We start from the raw sequence: 21,332 nt of genomic DNA, 5'->3' as shown, positions 1-21,332 counted from the left end.
AAATTGTGCCTGTAATAAAATGTATACCTTGGGAAAGTTAAAGAGGTCTTGAAGTCACTGCTGCAAATAAGATTAAGAGTTCTGGAACCTCAGAGATGACTGATTAGCATCTCTTAAGACACAGACCCTATAGTTATCCCTCTTATTCCTAAAAATTCAGACATGATTCTCTATCATTGTTCCAAAAACAGCACAGGAGGACTGCCGGCTGGGGACAACAATAGATTTAAGTTAACTTTCAACAAGCAGTGCACTATCCAGAAGTGCAACTACAAAAAGCTGAATTTCAGAGCTGTCTAGAGTCCTCTACTTATTAAAAAAATTACTCCAGAACTGTGGTCAACCAGCTGTTTTCCTATCACTGGAATCTTCCCACAACTAAGCACTTTAGCTTTCTGTACCAAGAGCTGCCTCCTTAAAATCTTAATTTTCTGATACACCACTATGGCCTTTTTATTAAGATAGTTTCACCTGTCAGTCTGGCCACCACACTTAGATTCATATAGGACTAACAGAAGTATTCAGGTGTGTCTCCATGTGATTATTTATTCCTTTGGCAACTATCTTTTCTTCTAAAGGAGCAGTGACCAAAGAACAATACTAGCATGAAGGAATGAACAAACAAATTTTCCTATTTGAAAAGCAGTTTGAACATTTGCTAAAGCTTTAAAACATTCATATGAAGTAGGTGACCTACTCAATGAGTTGATTACCAAATTAGAAGACATTGTTTTTTGCTTGTAGTTTAGCTGTCTCCTTTAAATTTACATCCTAAAAGCCATAAAAAAACCTTGCAATGCAATTTTATTGGATAATTAGATTTCAACTGTAAAAATGCAGATGTGATAAATGGCAGCACAATTTCTCTGATAGCATCATTTAGTGAATAACCACTAAAGTCTCCTCAGGAAAAACACAACCTGTTTGATTTCAGCCCTACTTGAAAAACAAGAACATCTTAACTCTTAAATAGTAGTATACAAATTATGTTTTAACTGTCAACATCCAAAACATTTCTGTCCTGCCACATGCTTAAGTATACCATGCACTGATCCACAGAACACCAATTAATCATAAACTAAATTCTTTTGCTCTAACAAAAAACAAAACCATATTTTATTCATCCATTTACCAAGGAGTACTCTACAGTTGTTGTAACAGATTTAAAGCAGTAGTTTGCAGACACTCCATTAAAATAAGTGTCCTTCCAGTAACAAATCCAATCAGGGTATAAAACATTACTGTTACCTAGAATTTACAGCTAGATGAGACTGGGCCAGTCTCAAAGACTAGTTCTGTTGTTTTGTTTAACAGAAGTATTACTGACATCTGAAATAAATAGACTTGTGTTCAATGTAGTGAACTAACTTTTACCTTGTTTGCTACTGTAACTATGAACTGCAGCATATCCAGTTACTATATTACAAGATGCAATTATACATTTATGCAATTCAAGTGCCATACAGAAATCAGGTATTAGTCATGTAACCATGTTCTACGCAAAGAAATGTTTTCTGTTCTCGAAATACAGGTTTCACCTGTACTTGAAACAAAAACAGCCAGAAACAAAGAGTTAAGTTTCACCTGGAATCTTCTAATTAGCTGAAATAGAGGCAATCAGCTGCTACTGATAACAACCACCTCTCTTCTAGGCCAGCTAGAAAGTAACCTGACAAGCACATGCCCTCAGTTACACACACACACTCACATACACACTTCTGATAACTACCTACTGTGTTCACTCACTCTGTAGAAGGTCAACTGCAAAAACTTCTACACATCAGGAGCATGTTAATGATTACTTCATTATTGTTCAGCACAGTAGGATAAAACTTTCCTAGAGGTATGTTATCAATACAAAATGTTTACATTTTACCTTCCTCAGTGATTATTGCTGTAATTTGGAGAGTGAATCAAACACTTAGAAACAAACCCAGAGTACAGCAGCAGTTTAGATAAAAACACACACCACACAACTAGGATTTGAAAGTTACCTAAACCCTGAAACTGCAACACCTGAATATTTTTTGCAGCATCACATACAGCACTGAATTCCTTGTCTGCAACCTGTTCTTGTTTTTTCTGCTTCTCAAGAAATGAGAGGCAATTCTAGCCTTCAATGTCCAGTTTCCTCCTGCAGGCTAGCCAAAGCAAAGAGTACTTGTTCTGAAAGTCCAGATAACAAATCTTTAAGAGTGCCACAAGGTCTACGGTAGCCAGGCCTATAACAGCTTCCAAAGAAGCATCAGATGTTTCCATACACTAAGGCTCAAAATCTGAACTAGATTAGACAGGTATCCCTCTGAGGTCTAGCATACATCTATGGTTAGATAACAGGACCAAGATAAGCATCGTAAGGAACACACACAGCATCTTAAGGGGACAGATATTCTGGAAATACAAAATTTTTGCTATTGAGAACCTACCCTACTACTATTTAAAGATAAAATTCAAGTGATATTATTCAGCCAAACAAGCACTCAACACAAGCTAGATTTTAAGAAACATTGCTACAACAAATTGAATTGCTGGAAGTAGTCAAGATGCTGTTTAGTACAACACACTCTGAAACATTTCGATGTCAGCTTTGGGACATGTTCTATCCTTATTCTTCTAATAGATCTTTGGCAACTCAGTTGCCACTGAAGTCTGTTATGTAAGAAATTCTTCCGCTCTGTATCCAGAGAAAGGCTACAAAGCTGGTGAAGGGCCTGGAACACAAGTCCTATGACGAGTGGCTGAGGGACCTGGGGGTGTTTAGTCTGGAGAAGTGGAGGCTCAGGGGAGACCTTATTGCTCTCTGCAACTACCTGAAAGGAAGGTGTGGGGAGCTGGGGGTTGGCCTCTTCTCACAAGTGGCAGGACTAGAGGGAATGGCCTCAAGTTGCACCAGGGGAGGTTTAGGTTGGAAATGAGGAGACATTTCTTCTCAGAAAGAGCAGTCAGGCACTGGAATGGGTTTCCCAGGGAGGTGGTGGAGTCACCATCCCTGGGGGTGTTCAAGGAAAGGTTGGCCATGGTGCTTAGGGACATGGTTTAGTGGGTGACATTGGTAGTAGGGGGATGGTTGGACCAGATGACCTTGGAGTTCTTTTCCAAACTTAATGATTCTTTGATTGATTCTTTTACTGTTAGAGAAAATATGAGCTATGGCAAGAAAACAGTAATCATCTCCTGGTCATAACAGCTGCAGCATGGTCTCTCAAATACAGAGAAGAACAACAAATACTACCCAAAACTCTCTAGACACTTTTCTAAAAGAAAAGATGTATTATAAGAAAAAAAAAGATTGAAAACAGGTTGAAATCAAAAAGAATTTGAGAAGATGCACTCTGAGAGACACTGGTTCTTCTACAGGATTTTCCCAAGCAATATGAGCAGCAGTCGTATCTTTCTAGGTTTAAGGAGAGCCTCCAGCTCAGCTCTCCCAAGACCATCCCAATTACCTCAGTTTGGTTCCAGGCAGGTGCACAGCCATCCACACCATGGTTGCCTTCAGCACAGGCTACTTGCTCTCTTAGCACAGAACCTGTGCACACTCTCCCCCAGCCACATTCTTTATGTGCAACACAGATCAGCTTTAAAGCCTCAGACTTCTTCAGGTGACACAGCTTTCTTTTCTAGCTAGTCCAATAAAGTCCTAAACTGAAGGCACTCCAAGGTCCTAACAAGTCTTGTCACCAACTACAAAAAATAAGGAGGAGAATACCTGAAGCTAAACAACAGAAATTAAGAGCAAGCTGAACTTCACATTCTCCAAAGTTAAGCTGTTAGTTAAGCATTAGACAGATAGGTGCACCGTGATCCACAGAACAAGATTAGACCTTTGAAAGCCATCTTAATCACCCAGAGTCCCACCCACCCATGCCAGGCTTTTTTTTTTAATTGGCAGTCAGGTAACAAAATGCACATAGACAAAACAGCAGCTCTGTGCATGTTTATATCACACACCTTGTTCTCTGGCTTGTATGTTTCACTGTGAGTGATAGGGAAGCAGCACCAACAACAGCATAAAGCAGGGAGCTGACAGAGCCATAGCCTCAGTGGTGTTCAGAGGTAGGCAGGAAAAGAAAAAAGAAGAACAGAGTCGAGTATGGAGAGTAACGCTGCACAAGCAACTTCCCTCTCCAGCCCTGGGGTACTTTCTTCCCCTAGCAAAGCCACTACTGCCACAGCTCAGCAATGGGACCAGGCTCGGGCATCTCCGAGATCCCCACGCTGGAACCAGCACCACTGTGCCCTGCCCTGCGGCCCGGCCCCGGCTCGCCCGGGGACACACCGTCACCTGCCCAGGGCACCAGGCCCGCGGGTTACCTTGGAAGATGGCCAGGAGGCTGTAGGCAGCCAGGTAGCCCTCGGGGTTGTTGCAGAGCTGCAAAGCCTTGGGGGTGCAGCGGCCCCAGCCGCACGGACCCTCCTCGGTCGCCTCCACCGCAGCTCGGGACGGGGACGGGGATGGGGTTTCAGCCCCGGCGGGGCTCGCATGTCGCTGGCCGCTGAGGTCGGGGCTAGGGGGCTCAAACGCCGGGTTCTCAATGCCGTCTCCCTTCATGCCGGTACCGGCTGCGAACGACACCAGGGCACGACGCTCCCCTAAATACCGGCGGGGAGGGAGGGCGGGACGGCACCGGGCCCGGCTCCGGCACCGGCCCCGGCGGGGGCAGGGGCAGGTGGCGGCGCCTTCCCCCTCCTCCCGAGGCCGGGCCCGGCCCCGCCGCGCCACGCCCTGAGCGGGACGGGAACAGCGGCAGCTGTCCCTGCGGAGAGCCCCGGGGCCGGGCAAGGTCGAGCCGTTACGGCTGCCGCGGCCGTTGCGGTCGCCGTGCCCCCGCGTCGCGATCGCGGGTCGCGATCGCGGCGCTGGAGTCGGGAGTGGGGTCGGGGGGCGGCGCGGAGCGGGAAATGGGGGTAAAAATTTGGAGCACCTGAGGGGAAACGCTCGTGAGCCGGCTTCACCAAACACCTCCGAGCGCTCCTCGGGACGGCTGGGAAGAGTGAAAGCAGCGCTAGCCCCGGCGCGGTGCTTTCCCGCTTTAGGCAAGCGAGCTGGCACGCTACCCTCGGATGTGGAAACCCACTTACAGCCAAAAAGCCCTGGCCTTTGCAAATGTCATCCTTACAAAATATTGTTCCCCGGCTGCAGTGCAGAAAGTTTCCACCCGCAGGAGCTTCCCGTCACCGAGCAAGTCATTCGGACACCGACCGCGATTACTTGTCAAGCACACAAGGAAGTACGGGGTTTGTTTGCATGTGGTGGGAATTATTTCAGTCATCTGTACAGGAACGACCGGGAAGGAGTCCAGGGATCACTTAGCTGGCACCACTAGTGTTAATCTAGGTGTGTCCCGTAGAGCTTTTCCCCTTTCGAGAGTGCAATGCGTTTTCGAGGCAAGTGAAATAAACTGGAGATGCCAGCAGCAGCTTTGGCTCAGGGTCACACCGAAAGCTTGGGCATCCTCCCGAATTCCCTGCTGAATTCCCCTCCTGAAGTCCCATCCTCACTTCCCCTGGTGTCACATCTCATCAGAGGGAAGCATGCACTTTCAAATATTCGTTAGCAGCTACATGGAGATAACCGTCTGAAAAACAAAACAATGACAACAAAAAAAAATCAAGGAAGGGAATGTGTGTCTATATATCTGCATGGATAAATTGCAAATAAGAAATCAGCTGTTCCCACTACTGCTGCTCTTTCTAGGGGCCATGGCAGGAGCTGGGGCCTGTGGGGTTCCCTGGACCTTAGACCTTCCTCACCTGCCTCTGCCTCAGCTACCTCAGGGTCCCCCTCGGGCTCTGACCATACCCCACAACCAAAGCCCACAGGTAGCTACTCCCCAGCAAATCATTCCTCTGCTAGTCAGTGGTGGCCCCAGACCCTGAAATTAGCTTGTCATCACTTCAGTCTGTAGGCTGGGATGGTTATTCCTCAGCTGGTTACCAAAATATATCCCTGTAACTAGCCCCTTGGGAGGTCTAAGGATGTGCCTAAACTAGCTGGCAAGCTAATCTGTTTCAGGAATAGCATATCAGTAAGATCATCTTTGCCTATGTGGATTTTTTTTGATTGTTTGCATTTTATTGTATTTTTTCTTTTCTCTAATTAAAATAAAGTAGGACATGTCATTTGAAGTAATATCCTGATCTTCACTAGAGCACTTACATGCTAAAGCAGTAAGAATGATCCACTAAATTGCTAAATAATTGTACTACTGATGAGACAAAGTCCTCCCTTGATCTGCTTGCTCTGTTGGGCTTTTTGTTATCTTCATCTACTGGGCCTCCTCCCAGACGATGGTTTTGGTTTTATCATCACAGGAAGGTTACAGAAAGGAAGGGAAAAAGAGAAGTGGAGCTCACTATGAAAAATAGTCTGCCCAGCTGAAGTCAAGAACATTTTTTAAGAAAGTGTAGGAGTTGTAGTACTGTGGTGTCTGCTGTAGGCCCTGACAGAATGATCCAGAGAATTAAATAGGAATGAACTCTCAAGAAGGTTTATGCCACCTACTAGAATACAGATTTTAATATAAAGCCACAGGGACAGGGAGACAAAGAAAAGAATAAAATATGATGTATGTTTGCACTGGTTTTATTGCCTGAGTGATACTGTTGCTCCTCAACAGGCAATGTATAGAGAAATGCAGTAGATCCTAACAATTTTTGTAAAATGCCTTATGATGAGACATCATTTAAAACTATTAAATAAGCTTAAATTCACAACATTCAAGACTAGATACACAACCCACCTGAAAATGTCAATCGACAACAGTTTTCTAGGAAGGTATCTAGAGCACAGAGTTTTAAATGACAATAGATTTAAGGGGAATAATTTGCTGGACTAGATGGAAATCACTGCTGGAAAAGGCAAATGTGATCATATAATATATGTGTGTATTGTTATTAGAACTAATTTTGATAGTATAGCAATAGTAGGTAGCCAAGCACCACCACACTACTATCTCACTCCACCTCCTCAGCAGGAGAGGAAGATAAAATAGATGAAAAAAAGCACATGGGTTGAGATAAAAATAGGGAGATCACTCAACAATTACCATCATGAGCAAAACAGACTCAGCATAGGGAGATTAATGCTATTTATTGCCTATTGATAACAGACAAGAGCAGAGACAAACTAAAAGCAAACTAAAATACCTTCCCCACCCCCCCCATCCACCCTATTCTACCTCGTCCCCCAAGCAGTGCAGGGGAACAGTGAATGGGGGCTTCAGTCAGTCCTGGACGCTTCATTTCAGCCTCTCGCCCCTTCACGGCCACTCTCTGCCCCTTCTCCACGTGGGGTCCCTCCCATGGGATGCCGTCTTTCCCGAACTTATCCTGTGTGGGCTTCCCACAGGCAGCAGCTCTTCAAGAATCAATAAACTACCAAAAGGTAAAGGAAGACAAAAAGAAAAATCTAAAACAAATGATCAAACTGACCATATTTATTTATTTATTTATTTATTTAATTGTAAATTCGACGGCTATGAATCTTTAAGGGGGGAGAGTTTGGGAGCAAACTTCTAATAGATTTATTGAATTGTAAAACTCTTTAGATGGAGCACAATCAATTTATGACTGGAATAAAGGCACAAGAATTGCCTATCTCTGAGGTCTTTTTCTGATCCAAAGTTCCTGTGAAGTGGGAATGGGAAACTACAATCTAGGAGAAATAAAACTGATGTATCACACTGGAATACATTTTGGAGAGGCAAACTAGTATTTTAAAGAAGAAGTTTGCTATGTTGAAAAAAAAAATTGCTATATTTGGGGAACTATTTTAAATCTCTCTTCACAGTCTTGTATCTACAGATTCAGAAGTCCTAGCAGTTCTCCTGTTGCTTGGTTTCATGGTATGTCATGTTGTTCATCAGACGTAAATCCACCACAGGAATTTTAAATAAGACCTGTGGATTTGCTTAAGAAATAGAGATTATTTTTAAAATGTTTGAGAGCTGTTATTCTCTGAATTGGGAAAGCAGTTGAGTTTTACATTAGGTAAGGTGAAAACTACATATATAAAACTTTTTTCAAGCATCTCAAAACCTGTCAATGTGTAGCTGATTATGTAAACTGTCAGTAATAATAGGGTGCAACTAAGAATAATGACGTATATAGAGAGAAAATAAATAAAATGAAACTACAGTGTCTTTTTTGTGAAGAATTTGGGGGACAGGGTTTGTAGGGAAAGACACGTCTGTTAAAAAAAAAAATGAAGCTTTGTGGATATTCTGTGTGACATTCTGCTCTCATTTAAAGGCCAACTGGTACACAGACCCACTTCTCATTGTAAGATTACTTCCCAAAAATATAGCACAACATTTTGTCAGTACAATAATTCCATTGACTCTACCAGCTGTAAAACAAGATGCAAAGCAGATTACACTGGATTCTTATAATACATTTCGAGTTAATTGGTCTAGGTTGGATTTCATACAAAATAAATTGTTAAACAGTTTTACTTCTCCTAGTGAAGTATCTTCATTTCTATGTGTTTTTGTGTTTGTTTGTTTGTTTGTTTGTTTTTTCCAGTAAAGAGAAACTTTGAATCTTGAATTTTTATCTATTTCTTGACATTCAAAAGGAAGAAACTACATCTCTTCTAAGTATATTTCCCCATTTTGGTGGTTTAACAGCTATAGGTAACTCAGCACAACCACTACTCTCAACAGAAGAAGAGGAGAAAACACATGAAAAAAAAGAAGCACATGGGTGGAGATAAGGATAGGGGGACTACTCAACAATTATTGTCACAGACAAAACAGAGTCAGCATAGGGAGATTAATATAATTTACTACCTATTACTGACAAGCTAGAGCAGTGAGAAACTAAAAACAAACTAAAAACACTTTCCCCCCATCCACCCTCTTTTATCTCCTCTTCCTGAGCAGTGCAGGGGAACAGGGACTGGGTGCTGCGGTCAGTCCCTGATGCTTTGTCTCCACTGCTCTTTCACGGTCCCTCTTTGCCCCTGCTCCACGTGGGGTCCCTCCCACGGGATGCTGTCCTTCCCGAACTGAGCCTGCGGGGGCTGCCCACAGGCAGCAGCTCTTCAAGAACTGCTCCCACACGGCTCCGTACCACGGGGTCCATCCATCCCCCAGGAGCAAACTGCTCCAGCACGGGTCCCCCACGGGTGGGCGGCAGCTCCCCCCAGACCCCCTGCTCCTGCGTGGGCTCCTCTCCACGGGCTGCAGCTCCGGCCCGGGGCCTGCTCCTGCGGGGGCTCTCCATGGGCCGCAGCCTCCTCCAGGCCACAGCCACCTGCTCCAGCGGGGGCTCCTCCACGGGGGGGGGCTGCAGCGTGGAGATCTGCTCCGTGTGGGACCCATGGGCTGCAGGGGGACAGCCTGCTCCACCAGGGGCCTCTCCCTGCACAGGCCACAGGGGGACTGCTGCTACGTGCCTGGAGCACCTCCTGCCCTCCTGCTGCACTGACCTTGGGGTCTGCAGGGCTGGTTCTCTCACATTTTCTCCTTCCTTCCTCCCAGCTGTAGTTACACAGTAGGTTTTCTTGTTTGTTTGTTTCCCTTTCTTAAATCTGCTCTTTCAGAGGCACACTCAGCATCGCTCACTGGCTTGGCTCTGTCCAGTGGTGGGTCCCTGTTGGAACCATCTGAAACTGGCCCTTATCTAACATGGGCCAGCTTCTGGACTCAGCTCATAGAAGTTCCCCCTGTAGACTCCCCATCTGCACCCTCATCACAAAAACCTTGCCACAGAAACTCAATACAGACAGGCATAGGGACTGGGATATGTTAGCACCCCAAAAGACTCATAATAAAGCAGAAAGTAGCCTGCTTAATAGGCTTGCAGAACTAGAAATTTAATACATCAGTCATCCTTTTCTTGACCAACTTCATTGTTTCATATTTTAAGTAAAATCTTAATTCCATTTAAATCCTGATGACATGTTTAAATTGGAAACAATATAAAATCAGCATTTAGATTTGCGTGTAGTTGTCTCATTATTTATGCAAAAATGATCTGGTTTTGTTTCTTTTTGAACACATTTATTCTTTTGAAAGTGAACAAAGAAAAATCTATAGAGTACCTAGGTAATTTTGTGCTGTAGGATCTGAACTAGCTAAAGGTGTCTCTAAATGACATTGTGCCTCAGGGCAGTCATGTGCTTCTGCCAATGTAGCATTACCTTTACAGTGCTGGTACCTTTAGTGTTTTGTATCTATGCTAACTTAAATAAACTAGCATTTAATCGACCCTATGTCTAATTCTGTCAACAGTATGGGCCCAAAGAACCAACATCAATTTTTCCATCTTTTGAGCAAAAGAGAAATTTTCTTGGAGGGTTATCTTGTTAAAGGCTTTAGTGATGGACCTTCTATTTTTACTTCTGTGACACTTTTCTCCTTGGGAAGACCAGCCAATTTATCCTGCAGTGGTATACATCTAAGTGTATGCATCAGTCTTTACAGGTTTGTTTTACATGGTTAGTGATAGTAAAGGGGCTAAACTGGTGTCCTGAAATTAATTCCTACATTTATTCCCATTGTTTGTTAAACTGCCTAATGAATGTGCCCCAGTGTGAAAACTCGAGGCATCTCCTGTTTGTATCTCAGTAGTGTAATTTACTTCTAACCGAATCTTGCCTATTTTCTTCAAATTTCATGTTTCACTTTCAGTGACAATGTGACAAAATTAACAGTCTTTGATTTCTCACATAGTGAGTTCCATGGATTGTTTTCTACTCTTGGAATCTAATGAACAGATCAAAACAGAAGGACCAATTATTTCATTTAGTTTCAGAAACACTAGTTTCAGTGTTTTCTAGAGCTTGGCAGTCTCTTTTGTTCTGCTTTTGCCTTTAGTTTCAAAAAAAAAAAAAAAGAAGTCCGACTCTTACTTTGTTCCATCAGCAAATACGTGACCTCTAGTGGCAAGCAGTTAGTAATGATTTATGAAGTAAAATAAATTCTGCATATGAAGAGCAGGAGCAGGTACTCCACAAAGTTTCTCTCTTAAATGCTTATCTGACCATGATGGCAGCTCCTTTTTTTTTCAGCAGTGAATTTAATCTGTAACATTCATATGGTAAGTGAAAATGCACTCCACTTATGTGATCATTCTACTGCTCTGACTTCATCCTCAATTTCCTTATATTCAGTAGTGGTGAGGCCACACCTGAAGTACCGTGTCTAGTTCTGGGCTCACCAGTACAAGAAAGACATAGAGCTGTAAGAGTGAGTCCATTGAAGGGCCACAAAGATGATGATGTAGAAGAGGGAGGATGAGAGGAAGGTGTTTTCAGTTTGTTTTCAGTCTCTCGCTGCTCTAGCTTGTCAGTAATAGGTAGTAAATTATATTAATCTCCCTATGTTGACTCTGTTTTGCCCACGATGATAATTGTTGAGTGATCCCCCTTGTCCTTATTTCCACCCTTGAACCCTTTTCATCGTATTCCCACCCCCACCCCTTTCACTTTGAGGAGGGGAGTGAGAGAGTGGTTGTGGTGAAGCTTAGCTGCCCAGGTGAGTAAAAACACCACACGTGCTCAGGGAGCTGCTAACTGTGCTGTGACTAACTGTGACTCTTGGTACCCATCCCCAGAGCCATTACAGCTTTTTTCCCTGGCCCTGCTTGGATCAGACAGACAGGTGAGCTTGCAACAGCAGGCATGAACAGCATAGAGACACCTCACCCTGGGAAGTTGAGAGGGCTTTCTTCTTCAGGGACCCCTCCCCAGGCCAGTGAATGACTATGGCCTCCTTCTTCCTTTTCTAGTGTGACACACATTGCTGCAGCATCAGTGACAGGGAACAGCTCATCAACCCCAGCTCTCCCCAGCCCACCGCAGTATATAGATAGCATGGCCATGGCACTGGACAATCACTGCCCCATATGCCTCAACATCTGGGGTGATGCAGCTTATGCAATTCCATGCCTCCACCAGCTCTGTTTTACCTGCATCCAGCAGTGGGCTGACAGCAAGCACTGACAGCAGCTGCAGGAGGAAGTCTGAGCTTCACAGTGCACTCAAGGCAGGTGAATGACAAATTTCAAGAGTTCATCATGAGAGCATCTGCAGCAGCATCAGTCATCACCTGCCAGGCAGGAACAGCTCAGGAAAGCCCAGCTGCCCATAGTTCCCTTGCCCCAAAGCAACCTGGCCATGTGTGGCAGGACTGGTGCCCAGGGCTTCTGTGGGCATGCTCCACTAGCACACCTGGGTGTACCTCTTCCAGGCGAACCCATCGCTGCTCCTGCCCCTGCTGTCCTGGCTGTGCCAGCAGCTGGGGCTCATCTCTGGGACCAAGTGTTCACAGGCGCTCATGCTGAAGAATGTCGACACTGGTACCCTGTGTCTCTTCAGCCTGGAGAAAGAGCTTCTGGTCCAACTGCTGAAGCTTAACCACTGGAAATGTACAGCAATATTTGTACACCATTTAACTGATGTCACCATGTGATCATGCAGCAGGGAGACCTGCAGCTTGCTGGTCCTTGGCATCTCCCACCCTGCCGTGGGACAGGAGGCAAGATCCACAGGTACCCCCAGCCCAGCTGCCTCCCCAGCAGAGACTCCTGCCCCCAGCCCAGAGCCCTCCAGCAGCCCCAGGGAAACCAACATGGAGGAGTTCCCTAGCACCTCAGGAGATGGCCTTTGTGAATTCCCAGATACCCCCCACCACCCTTGTTGCTGTCCCCAGGGAGCGAGAAGTCCCTCATGGGGAGCCAAGGGAGGCTGTGGCAGGTCTCTCCACTTCCAGCTGGGGCAGGGACCATCCATATGGGGGCCCCAGTGAGCCCCAAATAGGAAGGCCCCCACCTCCCAGGCCTCAGCACCACCCCCCAAGAGGTCACACCGCTGGTGACACTGGGACAGCAGCCCCGGAGCTGGCAAGACCAGGGCTGGGCTAGCTGCTGGGGGCATGTGGCAGCCCTCCAGGACACAGAGAGGTCCTCAGTGTCTCACTATCACACAGAGTAGCAAAGCAATACAATTACAGGAAAAAGTCTCAGTGCTGCCAACAATGCATTGGTCATTGCCATCCCCACCCCTGCTGCCGTCCTCCCCTCTTCCTGCTGCTGTGCTCACGGCCTCCTCACATGCCCGCTGTACCCAGAATCCGATGGGGTCGGTCTGGTGGGAGAGGGTAATGCCGCTCTTTGCCAGGAGGGCCAGGGTGTTCGTCTCGGCATTTCCCTCCCCAGGTGCCCAGCACCACTGCTTTGCTCCCCCTGAAAGCGTGTGCTGCCCTGCTGCAGGCCTGCAGCTCTGCAGCTGCTCCCAGCGAGAGGTTTGCAGCTGAGGGGTGCCCGGGGCCAGCCCATGCCCATCCCCATCGTCCCAGCTTTTGCCTCCTGCTCACTGCCCCCTCTGCCCCCGAGCCTCAGGGCTCTGCCCTCCTGCCAGCCTGTGCAAATTGTAACACAGGAGGTTCCCTCTGAACATCAGGAATCACTTCTGTACTGTGCAGGTGACAAAGCAATGGAACAGATTGCCCAGGACAGGTTGTGCAGTCTTCTTCCTTCAAGATCTTCAAAAGCCATCTGGATGTGGTCCTAGGCAACCTGCTCTAGATGTCCCTGCTTGATTGGGTGGGGAATGGGGGAGCTGGAACAGATGATCTCCAGAGGTCCCTGCCAACCTCAGACATTTTGTGATTTTGTGATCTGCCATAGAAAAGCTTTCAGCAGCAGAAAAAATGCATCTTTTTATGTGGGATGATGCAGTTCTCCCACTTAGCTGTTTTAGTTACCATTGACTCTGCCGTTTTATTAACAGAGATGAATATGTGTCGAGCAGGTGAGTCTATCAAGCATTTTGAGCTTTACAGAGTGTATCTGAAATAAATATGTGTAGAAAGAAACTTGTTAGTATGTTAGAGACACCACTGCAAAAGTAACTCAGTTAATGTTAAGGCTGTACTGGGTGTACAGTTAAAGCTTCAAAAAGAGTTGATAAAATCATATGATTGTAAGATATGGGCACCTGTTTCAACACTTCATATTTTTTATCTTAAAGAATTGTAGGAGAGAGTTGAATTTTCTCAAGAATGTTTCAGATTTTTCTGAGTCAGGGACATTTTCAGTTTTGTAGTTAGTTCTGTTATAAAGGATGGAGCAATTGATAGGACTTGCTGTGAAATACAAAGGATCAAGATTTTTTTTAGCAGTTCTTCAAACTAGACCCATACAATGCATGAACAAGGCTTATAATCAGCTAAATATTTCTGTGTAAATATATGGATATCAAAGTAAATTAATTCACATAAATATATAAGCCCTAAATCTGTTGCTGTGATTTTGAGAAGTGTTTTAATGTCAAATATTTCCAACTGTTCTAGACTTTTACTGCAGATTTTTTCCATCAAGTGCAATAAAGCTGAAATTGCACAACTCTGCTCCACATCTTCATTGAAGCAGCATAACTTGTCTGGGGTTTTCCAAGGATTTTCCCTCCTTCTAAATATATAAAGTTTCTGTTTGTTTAGGTGGTTTCAGTCTGATTTCATTCACTAGCTATTATCCTCCTGGCCAAAACCAATGTTTCTGTTAATGATTCTTGGATGTTTTGTTTTGTTTTGTTTTTTCTAAATAGTGTGCTTGCTTAATCATGATAATTATATGTGTGAAATATAAAAACTGGTAACTATTAATATGCATTACAACATAGTGTTTGTGCATGAAAATTATCAAGTTGATGAAATCCCTATAATATCTATATCTCTATCAAAAAATAATCCATTAGCAAATTAAGATTTTAAAAATTGCCTTGTACAGATGGATCTAAAAAGGAAACTTTTCACCTGATGCTTGTGTTTTATGTTTCTCTTAACCTAGAAGAACAACAAAATAGTCATAGTAACTTTAAAAAGCACATTTGAAAATTAAGTTTAAATTAATTAACTGGGAAAAAAAAAAGTGAAAACTCAAATTCAGTTGCACTGGAGTTTAAAATATTTTTAGCTGTAAATTAATTAACTTTCCTGCTCTAGCATTCCATTGAATATCATATTGATGAAGTAGATTTAATTCTCAGGTTATTTAAAATATATGTAAGAGTATAAATAAATAAATAAATAAATAAATCCTTCATATGTTAGGTGTTATAAAATGCTTTAGCCAACTTAACAAAGATTGAAAAACACAATCACATTAAATTTATTTCACAGCCGTACCAGACTGACAGAACAACATTAGAGAGAAAAGGGATCAGAAAGATTTCTGGCCATAAGTAAATCAATAACTATACCTGGAGGGCATGTAGCATACCCATCAAAAGTGGCAGAAGACATCTGACCACAGCAATGCGTAGGAAGATTTTGACAGATCAAGGGGCACTTCATACTGTCACTAGTTTATGGGATACAAGTTAGTGTTGATTGCTTGAATTCCCAGTAGGTTGCTACACACCACCTTCTGGCAAAACAAACACACTGTCTTAGCTGTCTAATCAAAGAATTGTTAGTCCAATTACCAATTAGCACATTTATAGTTCAAGTAGTATACAGTTAAAATGACATATAAAGAAACATCTAGTGCCTGCACCTTTCTTTGGTGTTACATTCACACTCCCAAAGATCCCCTGGGTCATAAGGTTTCAGTTTGAATCGTGGGGGCGAGTGTGGCAAGTCATTAGCATCCTGAGTCTCCAGTCAGGACAAGTGAAGTCATATAGGCTGTGCAAAGTCAGGCCATACAAAGGCTGACAAGTCCTGAGGATGGTGTCAACTTAACACAAAACCTTGTCTTGTTGCAAGCAACAGCACTCATATTTACTGGGCTACTATGCACTTTGCACCTACACATCTCACAAAAAAGGACATTGCCATTGGGAGGTCCAAGTAAACAAGACAGCCTATGAGCCTATCTGCTGTGAGTCAGCACCTCTAAACAAGTGATGGTCAGGCTGAGATAAGGCAGGCAAGTGGGCGAGGGGATGATGTGCAGCCTCATGGTTGTGGGAGGGACAGCAAGGGAACAGGGACGGCAGCCGGGGACAGCCTGCAGGCCATCACCACCAGACCAGCAAATGGTGATGAGGCTGATGCTAGGCACAACTTGCCAGTCTGGTCCATGGGGCGGGTGCTGGGCACAGAACACAGGGCACAGGGACCAAGGGCAGGAGCCAGGGCTTGATGCAACTCCTGGGGAGGCAGGGGCTGCCCCAGCAGGGCTGCTCCCAGCTCTGCACATGGAGCTCCATGCCCAGCGGCCTGATCCGTGGGCATGTCTGCACTGCACCAGGGCTGGTGTCACAGGCAGCCAGAACTAGGAACGGGGATGGATAGAAGGAAATAGGCTGCAGAAACTCTTGGGCATGGGGATCTCACAGATTTAAATAAGAAATAACTCATATGATCAATATTTCTCCAAATTTTCTTGGAATACAGTATATTAAATAGTGCCAACTATCCAAAGATGGAATGATAAGCAGCAGGGGGTACACATTTTTTTTAACCATGTCTTTTTTAATGTCCTATTATTTTAAGTCTATTTATAAACTATTGGCAATCTTAAATGAATTTCAGATAGTCTTTTAGTTGTTCCAAGCATGCAGCTCACACCTGTGGAGCTGGAGATCTTATAAGTTGTTAAAATTCACCCTGACTATAAGAGTATTTCTGAATAGTAGATTACTACCCAGGAGAAACTGACAAACTGATTCCACTTAGAGTATATGCTCTTTGGAAGAGTGGTAGTCATCCAAGGGAAAGTTTGAGAAGGAATTAAACAGAACGGAAAGCATTCTAAATAAATTAAGACTGGAATGTAATCCAAAAAATGGATGTCACAACTCGAATGGGAAGGGAAAGAAAGAACTCAGTTCGTTTAAATATAGCATCTGAAACTACTTTACAGAGACAACACATAAGGAATTTGCCGGCAAATCCTGTGCCACCTTAGTTTGTCCTTGCTATGATTCCATTGCCTTTGCAGCTAATTATAACTGTCATAATTACAAGTTATGGTAGTACATACCCTAGTGAACATATGGAATTTGTGTGACACCAAACATTTTTCACTGAACAATTACCTAACTCTTCACAAGCATTTTAAATCAAATTCTGCTGAGAGATGTGTTCCCTTGGGGAACTGCGCAATATAGCTTAATGCACCATTCTCTGGGAAGAGCACTCAAAAACATACGAAAACCAGAGTATAATTATAATATAACCACACATTTGAAATACAGGTTTTAAGGAGTAAGTCCCAAAAGAGAACTTAAATTTGTCCAGAAGAAGGGAAAAGGAAGTTTTTGAGGGTAGAATTGCAAATGCTGACTTTCAGTTACTTTCAGTAACCCACTGACTGGACTTATTTCAACAGCCTGATGTGAGAATATAATCAGAATGAAAACTTGATACTGTTGAAGCTGAAAGATATCCTGTCATTTATGTCATTGAGCAAGGATTTTTTTTTTCCTTTGAGTATATCCGTTTCATACACTTTACCCATTCTGATAATTGCCTTGATGTTAATGGGACCACCTGTGTGAGTAGGAACACCACAGTGTGTATTCTCCATGAAGAGTGGACAAACTGTTAATGAAAGCAATATTCTTCCATAAATATAGGTGAACCTGTTTAGGAAGTACATATCACAAGATGTGAAGAGACAATATCCACTGATATTAATAAAATAACTGTGTGCCTGTAGTAGTAGTTGATGTGAATGAGGAATAAATTCATTATGTGAAAACAAGAAAGCAAAGCAGTATTATTTATTTGGTGATTCTCCAAATGTGTCCTTTTCAGCCAGGTAGCTATATAGATTTTTCTTGTGTACTGGCTTTGGCTGGGATAGAATTAATTTTCTTTATAGCAGCTTTTATGATGTTGTGTTGCAGATTTGTGACTACAGCAGTGCTGGTAACACACTGATGTTTTAGTTATTGCTGAGTAGTGCTGAGTTCTTGCATGGAGCCAAGAACTATTCTGCTTGTCACACTGCCCTGCCAGTGAGGAGGCTGGGGTTGCACCAGAAGCTGGGAGGGGACACAGCCAGGACAGCTGGTCCAGACTGGCCAAAGGGATGTCTCATGCCATAATAATTATGCTAGGCAATAAAAGCTGGGGGAAAAGGAGGAGGAAGGGTGGACATTTACAGCAATGGTGTTTGTCTTTCCAAGAAAATGCTGTGTGGGAGGGATGCTGCTGTCCTGGAAATGGCTGAAATGGCCTGACAAAGGGAAACAGTGAATAAATTCCTTGTTTTGCTTTGCTCGTGCATGCAGCTTTGGCTGTACCTGGTAAACTGTCTTTATCTCAACCCACTAGTTCTCACACTTTTACCTTTCTGACTCTCTTCCCTATCTCGCTGGGAGGCAGTAAGCAAGCATATGTGTGGGGCTTAGATGCCTGCTGGGGTTAAACCACAACACCTTAAAATTCTCATCATCTAAATGTTTTTATGGGGTGAAAACAAAAGATGCTTGATGTTTTCAGGAAAATCTTTATGGAATATGTATTTTGCAGGGGCAGCATTACTGTAATCTCCGTTGCACTTTTCAGCTTTGAAAATTTAGTTCATAAATGCAATCCACAGTTTTTAAATTATGTGGCAATATGTAAATGGTTATCTTACATCACATTTAATTGATTTAGCTATAAACATTAAGCTAAATCCATGGCACTAAGGCCAACAGTGTAGTGAACATTTGAAATGTTCATGAGGAAGAACTAAATACAGAAGTAGTTGTGCAGAATAAATTTTCACTCAATCAGTCACTCTGTGGGTTTACCATTGACAAATCTAGTGTGAATAACATTGGAAGGCGGTGTCCACCCATGTACTACCTTGCAGTTTTAAAGGATGGGTGTATTCATATTCCATTTCACACTTGTTCTGTTGTTAACTTTCTCAATTCATCCTTTACATATTGAGATGGGTGTGAAAACAGGTCCAGCCACCTTTAACCGCTGAATATGTGACATAATTCACATAACATTTTTCTGTGTAATATTTCAAACTCACCTTCATTTACTTTTACTTAGTTTCTCCTTTGAGAAATAAAAATATAAAAACTGCTTTATTTCAAATCTGAAAGAGAAGTTTTCAAAAATTCTTTAATAGAAAGTACGGACTCTGTGCTATATTCAATTCAAATGTAGCAATAGGCTCTTTTATGTTCAATGGGTTAAATACATGCCTATCACTTCACAGTTCTTATATATAAATAACATTTGCAAGTGTGAGAAAGCAGTCTTCTTTCTTTCCATAAGCGTATTTTTGTACAAATAATTGAAATTAAATTTAGATTAATGTTAACAAGAGTATAACATTTTAGGAAACATAAATCAGTAGCATGTCTTGAATTGCCAATTTTGTACATTTTTAAAATGGATAAGAGCTGTAGAATTTTTTAAGTTCCTCTTTTCAGTAGTACAAGTGATATATGTACAATGTATATACATGAACCATATATGATATATGGTTTTTGAGACAGAAGAACTGTTATAGAAATAGGACTCAAATAAAGTAAAAGAATGAAGAAACACTGAGTCTGAGGGAGGACAATGATAGCATGAGGTCTCAAGTGTTTAAGGTTAACTGGAATTTCACTTGGCCTTCGTGATGCTTGGAAGATCAAGAAGAGAGCTCAAAAAAGGACTGCTAAGTAGAGAAAAAGGAAAAACAACAACAACAAACACTCTTAGTGGATCCACATTCTGTGGATCAGCCCAGATTTTGAAAGGACTGGTTTAGTTAACTATTATTTTGTTTTGTGTTCAAAAACATTAGTACACTCTGGAAATTCCTAACTGGCTGCTACTGCTTTGCTTTTCATCTTGCCAGCTAGCACCTGGTTAGCCACTTTAGTTGATTTACACCCCAAATTTTTTTAAACAATATATTTAGAAAAGTATTTATTTATTTCATAAAGGAAATGTATTAAAATCTCTGCTGCTTTTTCCCATTTGCTTGATTTACAGTATTTCTGTTTTCAAAAGCAAAAAGTTCTTACAAAAAGGAGGATGAAGTTCAATATATACATAAAATATCTTCCAGCTATTTGAATTATTTGAATTTAGTTTCTAAATTTTTAAGGCCTAAGAACGCCTTTTGGACAAAGATGAATAATGCAATCCATTACAGCAGTGATCATTACACTGTGATTTCAACACAAATTGAAGTCACAGACACCAGGTTTAGCCCATAGCATGAGTCAGTAGGTTGGCAGATCTGTATCTGTGCTTCAGCCAGCTGTGGAGCAATTGCCCTGTTAAACTTGCAGCAGTGTGGTAAGAATTTGCCCGTACCCCTGATCACAGTAGTAACTATTATGTGATTAACAGGTGAAACTGCCCTTGACAGTGTGTTTCTGGAAAGGACAACTTCATCACATCACTTCATAAAACTTGTGACAAAAAGTGAACTGCCAAAATGTATAAGATTTAAGTGACATTCTGTACAACAGCCAGAAGTTCTAACAGCATTCACAGCTGCACCTTCAGAAAGTATCGCAGCTCCTCTTTGAAACACATGCAGCTGCTGGATATAATGATAGTCTGTGTTATGGTAATTCCTTTATTAGTATGCTACACGTTTGGCCCCTACAATAAAATCAGTCACATATTTTGCTTTCCCAATGGTGTCTTTCCTTAATACTAAAGTTTCTGGGTGGTGGAGGGTGTTACATTCCAACTGACTATAAGCGTGTCACTTTTTCAGATATTATTTATGAAATTATGTTGCACTATGAAACCAACAGTATAATTGAAACCTCTCATGGAACAGAATACCTGTAAAATTCCTATATTCATACTGTTTAACAGACACTAGCAGATACTTAGTCCTCAGTTGCCTTTTGAGAAAACACAAAGGAACTCATTAACTAGAAAGCAATTTTTCTTATTACTATGACTATTGCATTGTCTCTTTCAGGTAACATTTATTCTTAGGCCTACCTTTGCCTCCATGATAGAACTCATGCTGAAGCAAAGAAGAGGCATCCAATCCCAGTGACAGTCCAGGCGGAGGGTGAATTCCTGCTTTGCTATTGGAAACACAGAGGAGGAGCTACAAGACTCCATGCTGCAGTTCATTTTACAGTCATTTATACACACCGAACTAGCCCATGTGTCTGCTCAGGCATAGGCCATTACCAGAAGTAATCTCCTGCAGGGAGTATGAGCACTGTATGAATATTTTAAAGGCTGTGTTGGTGCAAGCAGGTATGGATAAATGGAGATCAGTTCTTCCACTGTCACTGTATGCCCTTCTCAGAGAAACTTGGAGCAATGATCAATCAGCCAGGGACAGCTGTGGAAGTAGGCTGTCAGGGAAGTTCCTCAAACCTCTTCCCCTTATTATTAGCCTCTCCCACCTCCCACTTTTTCCTCTAGAGCTGGGCAGAATCTTTCTCTTTGAAA

At 42.8% G+C, this 21,332-nt stretch overlaps 1 protein-coding gene and 1 long non-coding RNA gene across 2 annotated transcripts in view; both read right to left on the bottom strand.

The window, feature by feature from the left end:
- Positions 1 to 4,657, bottom strand: part of SLCO4C1 (solute carrier organic anion transporter family member 4C1) — a 31,489-nt gene extending 26,832 nt beyond the window's left edge. Inside the window, exon 1 of the mRNA XM_080574171.1 lies at positions 4,315 to 4,657. Within this exon, the coding sequence (XP_080430297.1) occupies positions 4,315 to 4,552 (238 nt within the window). The 5' untranslated portion in view covers positions 4,553 to 4,657. The remainder of the gene's footprint in view (positions 1 to 4,314) is intronic.
- Positions 4,658 to 5,336: 679 nt separating this feature from the next.
- LOC308185118 lies at positions 5,337 to 20,903 on the bottom strand. The gene is made up of 3 exons (XR_013943133.1): positions 20,868 to 20,903; positions 7,182 to 7,377; positions 5,337 to 5,579 (listed from the first exon to the last, which is right to left on the bottom strand). It is a non-coding gene; the product is annotated as an uncharacterized lncRNA (long non-coding RNA).
- Positions 20,904 to 21,332: the final 429 nt, after the last annotated feature.

This window comes from Anser brachyrhynchus, assembly GCF_964034855.1.
Source record: "Anser brachyrhynchus genome assembly, chromosome: Z".
Lineage (NCBI taxonomy): Eukaryota > Metazoa > Chordata > Aves > Anseriformes > Anatidae > Anser > Anser brachyrhynchus.
This window is presented reverse-complemented; position numbering and strand designations above follow the sequence as displayed.